We start from the raw sequence: 10,130 nt of genomic DNA, 5'->3' as shown, positions 1-10,130 counted from the left end.
TTTTGTTCACTGTTGTACCCTCATTGTCACACCAGAACAGTGCCTGGCACATAGTAGGCACTGAGTAAATATCTACTGAATGTACATAAATCTATTCATACATATAGAAAAGAGACTAGAAAGCTGCAAACCAAGCTCTACTTGGTGAAGACGGCTACCCTACCTCTGGGAGAAGAGAGTATGGTGTGTGAGAGATAGTTGATGAAGGGAGAGGTGCATATACTCACCAAAGTTCTGTTACAATCTTCTCCAAAGATACGGTGTTCACGTGTTATTTGGGTGGTAAAAATAAACACACACATATACACACAATAAAAGTGAAAAAAGACTGACCACATTTTCATTCAATTTCTCTCATCCCTTCCAGATAAATAATAATATCCTCATTTTATAGATGAGGCAACAAAGGCTCAGAGGTTGCCCAAACTTGCACAGTTAAGCTTGGATGTGAACCTTGATCCATGGCTCTAAAACCCAGGTTCACTTCATAACACTGTGTTGATAAATGTACAGACAAGTAAGGGCAACAAAATGTTGTAGGTCATAAAAGAAAAGATGGCAGAGGTTGCTGTGGGGGGTGGGAGGCATAATGGAAAAGTATGGCCATTTCTAGGGAGAGAAGGGACATTTCTAAAAAGTATTCCAGAGATGAAGCTTAATCTAACACTTCAAAGGGGAATTCTTTAACTATGGGGAAAGGGCCCTCTGGGTACACACCTGTGGATATGTGTGTGTCAGTGGATGTCACAGAGACAACCAATCACTTGGCCTATTTTGTGAGCAATAAGTAGTTGAGTGGACAAGGCTAGAGCTTTACTTAAACCTCTGTAAGTGAAAAGTGGTGCCTGGGAAGATCTGATTTGATTTGCACCATAGGATGAGATCTTTGCTCAGTAAGATAAGATTCCCTAGAGTCAGAGTATGGGAGCCTATTTTGAAGAGTATCAACCTAGTGGCAAGGAAACCAGTCTATATCATAGCAACCAAAGTAAACAATGATGGAGGTGGGTGTATTAACTAAGGCAGTGACTAGGGTTGCAGAGAGAAAGGGATGGATCTAAAAGATCTTTGTGGAATGATTGATGGGGCTTGATAACTGATTTCATGTGCAGTGAGGAGGACTGGGGAAGAACCCGAAAGAGAGAGTAGAAGTTTGTTGGGCAGAAAACTGGGCTCAAGTTCTCTGAAAAAGGGATGACTTTCGTATATACCTCCTTCTTTGCACTAAAGACAGAATATTGTAATTAGCTGTGTATGAGCCTCTTCTGCTAAACTGTAAGTGCCTTGAGTTGGGACCATGTTTCCTTCATCTTGGCCTCTCCAATGTCTAGCACCCTGCCTTGCACAGAACATGTTTCAACATTGAATGAAAGAATATCGGTAGAGAGACTGGCTTTGATCTGGGGTGGTGGTGAAGGGAGAGGAGAATGATGGGTGTATAAATAATCACACACTTTGGGAGCCAGGAGGTTCTCCAGCCAACTCTCTCCCATCTCAGCCAAGGTCAGAAGATTACCCTGGGGGATTGCTTACATTTCCTTGAGTCCTCTCCTCTGGGTTAGTCACATGGTGGGATAGATGATGACTTCAGTGTGGGGGAAGAGTGTCTCCCCCTAATTCTGCCACCACCACCCAGAAACTGATTCAGAGAAGAAGCAGTAGGAGAAGTCTCAGACTTCTACTTCCCTCCTCTAAATCATGGAGAGAGATGGCAGGAGGCAGCCTGCCTTTGGCATTATGCCATAGGCTGATGTGGCAAGGGGAAAAGAGGAGAGAGCAGCTGAGAAGGTGCTAAACTCTAGCGGAAAGAAAGGATCAGGGGCCTGAGACTGGGGTTGTGAAAAGAGAAAGGAGCCAGTGGGTATTTTAATTATTATTGTTATTTATTTACTTTAAAAATATTATAAACATTTATAGTTTAAAAATTGTTTAAATTAGAATAGAGAAGAAAATGAACCTGATATACTTATAATCTGGACTTAATTATTAATATTTACCACAGTTATGACAGTTATTCATAGTATTTACACTATGACATTAAACCCTTTGAAATTTAAATATGCATTGCTAAGAAAATAACACTTTCTTATATAGTCTCAATGCTTTTATCATGCCCCCCAAATTAACAATAATTCCTTAAAATCATCTAATACCCAGCACATATTTAAATGTTCTCAGCTATTCCCCAAATGTCTTTTTAAAGTTAGTTTGTTCAAAACAGGATCACACTGTGATTGTTATGCCTCTTAAACCTCCTTTAAGCTAGAACAGCCCTTCCTCCCCTTTTTCCTTTGCCATTGACTTGAAGAAACAGTCACTTGCCCTAGAAAAAGTCCCATCTTTTGGATTTTTCTGATTTGTTTCTTTGTGTTTTCACATACCTTGTTCCTTTATCTTCTGTGTTTTGTGCAACCTGGAGATTAGCTCTAAAGGCTTCCTTAGATTTAGATTCAATATTTGAAAGAATGTTTGTTGGGTGATGTGGTGTACTTCATATTGCATTACATCAGGGACACAAAATGCACATGTCTGGTTGTCTGTGGTACTATTTTTGAATTTGCTGGAGGGGGCTAAGCCTGGGGGGCCTAGGCAACCAACTGCCTATGGGCTTGGTAGTTGAGCTCTGAGCTCTGACTGGGCCCCAACCTCTGTTACTGCTGGCCGGTACAGGCATGGGGTGGGCGTGTGGGGGGTTTATGGTCAGGAGGAGGCATTTGGAGAAGCATCAGCTAAGGGAGCTTGATGCTGGCAGATTGGACTGGCTCAGGCCTTGTGGACAGGACTGAGCAGAGGGTCAAAGGACAGAGGTACAACATAGGCAGTGAACTTCCCTTCAACCTTCCATGTGTACCTTGCAGGAATGAAGAATAACTAGACTAAATTCCCCAGGATAAGGGGCAGGACCATTCTAAGACCTGTTCACCCTGTCCTGCCACCCTCCACTTGTGGAGAGCAGAAAGTCTTCCTCTTTGCTCTGGACCTTTTGGTGGTGGTCGTGGTGGTGGAGTGGCTCAGGGAAAATTCCTGACTCCCTTAGCTCAGTTTTTCGTGTTCTCTGGCTTCCACTTCCTGTTTTAAAATACTCTTGGTTAACTCTTAAATTTTAGGTCAGAATTAGAAGGAACCTCAGGGTCATCTAGACTTAGTCCCCTCATCGAAGCATTCCCATTCTCCCTCATCCTTAGAAAGGATAATGCAGTGCACTCTTTCCTTAAACTTCAATCATTCTCATTCTACCTTCATAATCTTTACTGTAATGATGTACCCACCACTTGTTCCATTTTAATTGTTCCATATTGAATACTATTAATTTTTTTCTTTGTCCTAACAGCATCTGTGAAATCACAGGACACATAAAGGCAAATTCCACCTATGGGCAAATTCCAGCAGTGGTTAAATGCCCCACTTTGGGAAATGCTAGAGAAGTAGAAGTGGAGTCAGGTAGTCTGGCCTAACTCTGCCTTGAGATCTTGATTGGCACCTCTCAAATTCTGAATTGATTTCCTATTCTGTAAGAACGGGATAAAACAATATCCACAGGTGTTAGTTTATTTTCTGTTGTAAGTAAGATAAATTCTTCCTGGAGTCCCAGGGACCTTTGTCCAGGCACCTCTGCTACCCTACAGTGCTGGAGGGAGGGGAAGAGAAGGGAGAAGAATGTTGGTGACAAAGGTTAACACTTTAGGTAAGTCGGGGGAGGGGAGGCTCGTGAACTTCTCCGCAGGCAAAAATCTGTGGCGCTCCCGCTCTCTCCCACCTTCCCCCACTTCTGCCATCTCCCTGGCCACCCCAAGAAGGAACTGACAGTGTTTCAGGACCTTTCCCCTATATGAACTACCCACCCGACTGGCTTTTTTTTTCCCCTGGGGACAGTGAAGACTTCTGGAAGAAGAGATGAGAAGTCAGGCCTCCGGACTTCAGCCGGCCTCTGGAGGAGGGAGAGCCAAGCAGAAAGGAGGGGTTTGTGGTTAGCAAGAGCCAGAGGGCCCACCCCTAGCCGGAAACGGGGGGTGGAGAGGCCGCCGCCCAGCCCTCAGCAGTCATCCCGCCCGGGTCTGGGCCTGGGAGGCCCGCAAACCCCACCCCATTCCTCTGGGCACCTCGTGGCTCGGGAGGGTTTGTTTACGAATCCACCTCCCTCCTCCCCCGGCCCAGCCCTCCTCCCGCCCCCAGGGTGGCCCCGGTTCTGTGGGAGGGGGAAACAGGATCGGCCTCTGGCTGCCTACATTCCACTGCCCTCCCCTTCCTTCCTCCCGCATGTGTTGTGGATGACTGGGAGGGCAGGTCCTTTCCCAGATCTGTTAAGCCTGTCGGGGGGCCGTTCTTCTTTCCTGGGAATGGGAAGCTGGGGTGGTGTAGCTCTCTCCTCAGCTCTGGACTCTGGAGGGACTACTAGTCCCAGGAGAGGAAGAAAGGGAAACTGCTTCATTTTTGGGTAAAATATATATATATTTTTTAATGCTGAGTTGCCAGGCAAGCCTCCAGGTGCCCTTGGGGTGCAGGAGTGGGGGTGGGATGGGGTGGACTGGGTTAAGGTGAGGGTCAATGGGCATTAACCACCACCCTCCTGACTCCCAGTCTTGCCTTTGCTGCAGCAACCAGCCATGGTTAGTTCAGGTTTCCTGAGGGGTTTGGACTTTTGTGGGAGGGAAATGTTTAGATTATGTGTTAGTTCCAAGCTGGAGTTCCTAGGAGTCAGATTTAAATGTTCAGAAAAGCTCTTTTTGCCATTTGCAGTCCAGGCTCTCCAATCCCTCCAGTTGCCCCTGAGGCTAACTTCCTAGTTCTCAAGAATGCAGATGTGTTGTGGAACTTGCAGTCTCTCAGCAATTTCTTTTCCTCTTCCTCACCAGGCCTCAAACCACCTTTGCTTTTACTTGGCAAAGGGTTTTCAAGCTCCAGAGATATGTCAGCGGGTTTACAGCCTCAACTGTCTTCTTGCAGATCTCTTCAGAAGAGAGAATATTCAAGAAGATGGGCTAAAGTTCAGCTCCAACAATAACTAAATTGTATTCTTGACAATGCTTCTCAACCCTCACAGAAAAACTCATGCCCAGCCCTTCTTCCTCCTTCACGGCCTTCAGGACCACCAGAGCCATAGACTTTTTGATAGGCTAAATAAATAAATACCTTCCTAATACCAGGTACAGTCAGGGATAAATCACAATGCATCTCAGATAAGGAAAGAAAGATACAGAAAGGGTACGGAAGGAGTAATTTTAAATAATAATAATAATATTAAAGAATATCTGCAGCCAGTCCTAGACTTCTCATCAATAGGTTCTGGGGTTTTCCAAACAGAATGAAGCCTGGCTTACTACAGTTCTTTTGTGGATAAAGCTCTTGCATTTCCAGGTCCCTTGAAAGACAGAGGTGGAAAAAAAAGAGGCGTATAATGATCCATTCAGCTTCTAGAGTCACCATTGCACCGTAAATGATCTTAGCCTGTGCATCACAGACTTGTGATGTGAAAAGCCTAGGACTGTCTTCCTGTTCAGAGAGTTAGAAAGTAGGGGTTTAAAAGACTTGAAACTTCATTGTCTTGTCTGGGTACTCTTACTTTTTTTCTTCTAACTTCATTTATTTTCTTAGAGTTGCCAGGACAGGTGAAATAATTAAATTTCAATTAGTCTGTTTTGTCCTTAACAGATCTAGTTGAAAACTTACTAAGAGGGAAGGTTATAATGATGGTATAAAAGGAGGGTTTTGAATCATCTGTGTATTTTTTAATATATATATATATTTAATTAGAGAACTTGTGGGTTTACAGATCATGCATAAAATACAGAATTCCTATATTCCACCCAGTATTAACATCTTGTGTTTGTGTACATTTGTTACAATTGATGAAAGCACATTTTAATAATTGTACTATTAATTATTGTCCATGGTTTATCTTGGGGTTCACTATTTGTGTTGTGCAGTTCATCTGTGTATTTTAATTTGTAAAATATTCCTAGTTATCAGATCACTACTGGGAAACTGATGAAAGCTGAAGAGTGACTTCAAAATCAGGAAGAATGATTGAACCTGCTGCATAAGGCCCTCAAAAAAATGAAGGCTGAGAATCAATTCTTAGCATTGTAATATCTGGAGATCTTTTCAGGATGGTGGGGACTAGACTTTCCCTTTCACTTAAGAGTTTGTGTGTCCACTACATGCCAGATACTGAGGATACAAAATGAAAAGCCATCATCCCTTCCCTCAAGTTGCCTAGTCTATCTGAGGAACACTGGAGACTTACATACCTCTCATGGAGGTATGTTAAAAAAAAAAACAAAAAGCATAATGCACAGAGTATTCATTCCAGGAGAGGTAGGAAAGACTTCATAGGAATCGTTCTTAACAAAGATAAGAGTAAGAATTTGTCTGGTAGCCCAGAAGGAATGAACTGTGGTTATAAAAATCTAGACTTTGGAGGCCCAAGAAAACATGGTTTTGGGGGGAAACTTCAACTAAGAACAAAGAACAGTGGACAGTAATGGATGATGAGCTGAATAATGAATATGTGCAGGGCAGACCAAACTGCCAAGCAGAAATGTTACCATTTAGTCCATGTGATGCTTACTACATCACAGCTAGGCAGTTTCTGTTCATATGCATGGTTCTGAAGTGAAACAACCCTCAAATGATCCACATTCCTTTTTTTTCCTCCCACATTGCTTTTTAAAAACAGGAGTAATTTCAGTGATGTCACAGATGGTTGTATAGACAGACACTGACCGGTGAAGGATTTCAGAAGCCTTGAAATAAGTTTATTCATTCAATTTTGGCGGGTGGGGTGGGGTGAGGGCTTAATCTAAAGAAAATGTATTAGTTTGTTCAAGTTTTCACAGGGGAATTGGACAATATAGATCATAGTTCATTAGCTCTCAGGTTTTATCAGGAAGGGTAAGTTAAGGACAATCCTCATGGCCAGGGGCTGAATTCTGTCTTGTCCTAGGAGGAACAAAGAGAAAGGATTGTGAAAGGGAAGATGGCTATTGAATTTCTGGGTCTAAATCTAGGCCTTTTCCTCAGTACCTGGGATAAAATTAAACCCTACTTCTCATTTCAGGCATAAACTAGTTTAGAACCACAGAAAAAAACAGACTTTGGAGGTAAACAGAACAGTCATAATTAACTAAAGTATCTGAGCCTTAATTTTCTCATCTGTAAAAGGGGATGATGATCTCTTCAATCTGTGAAAGGATTACGTTCGCCAATATAAATGTTAGTTCCTTTCCCCAGCCCCAGAAAGCTTAGGTGTGGCCGTTCGCTGAATACACTAAACAGCTGTTAGAATCTCCAGAGCTTGGCTTACAATGATGAGTAATGCAGTTTTTCCCCTTCAGGAAGTCTCTCCCTCCCAGTTTCTTCCCTTAGCATTTCTCAAACTCTAGTTTAGGAACTAATCACTTGAAAAGCCACTTAAAAATTCATATTCTCAAACCCTTCTCTGCTCCCGCGCCTCGTAGTAGCACCAGGTGCGGCCTCGACATGTAGAACGACGCGGGTAAGTTCGTGGAACTCCACGTGCTGCGGAAATGCTCCGCCAGCAACCGCACCACCCGCACGAAGGACGACATTTCCGTCCAGATGAACGTGACCGAGGTGGACAAGGTCACAGGCAGGTTCAACGGCGATTTAAAACTTACGCTGTCTGCGAAGGGATTCGCAGGTTTGGGCGAGACAGATGACTCCATTCCCCGAGTGCCCAGGGCTGATGGCATCATCTCAAAGAACTTCCGATCGAAGAGTCATGGATGGGGAATATTTGTCATAAATATTCCCACCCCATCCCTACCCTCCCAAATCTTATTCTCAAGCCCCATTCCGCCCCCACCCCCGATTTACTGGGTCTACGAATCCCTTTAAGAAGTACCCCCTAGGATTCTGATAGAGACTGATCTTTGATCAGAAACTTTAATCCGGGGAGAGACGCAAGGAATCGGTAATGTAATGTGACCAGTTTTATAATAAAAGTATACAAGAGGATGATGTCGTTTGAACTGTACAGGGAGTATGGGCAGGATTTTTTTTTTTTTTTTCTTTTTTTCCCAGGAGATAGAAAGTAGCAATAAAAAAGCAGTCTTTTAAACAATTTTTAAAATTAAGTCCATTTATATAAATGGTAATACAAGGCATTGTTATATTCAGTAAGAATTTTTGTGGTATTATTCTGGGTTGGAATCTGGCACTACAAACTTACTATTTTTGTGACTTTGGGCAAGTTACCCAAATTTCTTCACTTACAAAATACATAATAATGTCCCTAAAACTTAGTTATATCTTCCCTACGAGAATGCCATAAGAAATGCAAAGCCCTAGCGGACATAGGTATCTAACACGATAGGCACTCTACAATCACTTCACCTCTTCCAGGCCCTGTTCCAAAGCAGCAGAGGTCTCCCTTCCTACCTTCAAAGGGCTTCAAGTCTTTTAGGGGAATCCACTTTAAAACATGACAATATATAACGAAGCGCTGCAATGTAGGTAATGAAGTGAAAACAAACAAGATACAAGTACTAAAAGAATGACTTCATCATATCGTTTACAAGCCACCCAGGCCTTCTCTACCAAAACTAGGGTAAAGGAGACGCAAAATGGAGGCCAGAAATTCAGGTGCCTTGTGCAAAACCTCCCTTAACCATTGGTTGCAAAAAGCAGTAACCCGGCTATCTTGCTTTATGCATAGGCGGTATTAACAATTAAGGGGGGGGTAAAAAACAAAGCAGTTTAAGACCTTGAGTCCGGGAGGTTCCCTAGCACATTTTAGCCTGAAAGACAAGCTCTTGAAAAGTAAACCGGTCATTAAGAGGCTAGTGCTTTGTCTGGGAGAATTTAATAAAATGGCGCTCGCTGGAATCTCACAAAGACCTTGCAAAATTGGTCAGCTAAGTATTAACTACTTTTGCAAGCTCTGACGCCGGATTTCGTGCTGCCTGCATTCACCGAGCTCACACCCACACTCAAAGGCATCCATCCGCCCGCCGGGGGAGGGGTGAGACTTGAGAGGTACTCTTTAAAGGTGGTTAACTAAGGACCCAAACGAGCCCGAGGGGCAGAAATTCGCGCCAAAGGCGACTTTTTAGTCTTGGATCTGACACCTGTGGAGCTGCAAGGCTCGGCTGAAGCGTACTACCTAAAAACTGTGAAGACGTCTACTGGGAGGGCCAATATGGCGACGGAATTCTCTTGGCACAGCCCTGTCCCTTCTCATGGTGGGCGGCCCTAGTAACACCCATTAGCCAATAATGGACTACTTTGCACCCTCGTTGGACCGAGTGACTGAGGGGGACGCCAATTCTCCTCTGCCAACTCCAAGTTCCCGCCCTCAGAGTTCACTCGGCGGGTAACTGGCTCTTAGTCCACGTCAATATGAGTCCTGGCCCGTCTCTTTTCAGATTTTACCCAATCATAACTTTCCTGGCTGCCCGCCTGATTTCTGATTGGTTTTGATCAGCTTCATCCTCGCCCATTCCTGCCTACTTCTTACCTCTCCGCCCACCGGGACTTTGCCCAAGCATGTCCAAGATTCTGGTTGGTCGTTGTTCTGTCAGTCCTATCAAGGTTCACCCTATCCCTACCGCTCAGGGAGCCCGCCTGGCGGTTGACTGGTTTCCTTGCAAGCCTATCATATCTTGTTCCCGCCCACCTTCACTTCCTGCATTTTTCATTGGTTTTCAAAATTTTGAAGGCGGTCTTTTTGGGCGGACACCAGGCACGCAACTCTGTCTTACACGCCCCGCCGTGCAAGCGAGCCTTGCCATTAGATAATCTGTCCGCCTTTCTTCTGCAAGTCCCTCCTTTCCCCCTCCCTCATTGGGCGGGGCAGCAGTGAAGGGGCGGGGCCTAGCCTGGGCTTGTGGCGCGCTGCTCCCTCCTCCTTAACCCCCCCTCCCTGTCCGGTCCGGGTTCGCTTGCCTCGTCAGCGTCCGCGTTTTTCCTGGCCCCCCCCCAACCCCCCCGGACAGGACCCCCTTGAGCTCGTCCCTCAGCTGCCACCATGAGCGGTAAGGATGAGTCCACTCCGAGCTTAGGGGTGGGAGAGGAGTAAGGGGGCGCGCGCGAGGGCTGACCGGGCGGTCCCCGCCGTGAGGGGGGGCGGGCGGGAGGCGGCGGCGGCGGCCTTGGTCCCGCCCGGGGCG

At 45.0% G+C, this 10,130-nt stretch overlaps 1 protein-coding gene and 1 pseudogene across 1 annotated transcript in view; both read left to right on the top strand.

Annotated features, from left to right (window-relative positions):
- Nucleotides 1-7,479: 7,479 nt before the first annotated feature.
- Nucleotides 7,480-9,967, top strand: LOC119542779 (annotated as a pseudogene).
- The window catches only part of SP1 (Sp1 transcription factor), a 68,778-nt gene continuing 68,533 nt past the window's right edge, over nt 9,886-10,130 (top strand). The window contains exon 1 of the mRNA XM_037844983.1: nt 9,886-9,995. Within this exon, the coding sequence (XP_037700911.1) occupies nt 9,989-9,995 (7 nt within the window). The 5' untranslated portion in view covers nt 9,886-9,988. The remainder of the gene's footprint in view (nt 9,996-10,130) is intronic.

The sequence above is a fragment of the Choloepus didactylus genome, chromosome 8 (genome assembly GCF_015220235.1).
Source record: "Choloepus didactylus isolate mChoDid1 chromosome 8, mChoDid1.pri, whole genome shotgun sequence".
NCBI classification, from domain to species: domain Eukaryota; kingdom Metazoa; phylum Chordata; class Mammalia; order Pilosa; family Megalonychidae; genus Choloepus; species Choloepus didactylus.
This window is presented reverse-complemented; position numbering and strand designations above follow the sequence as displayed.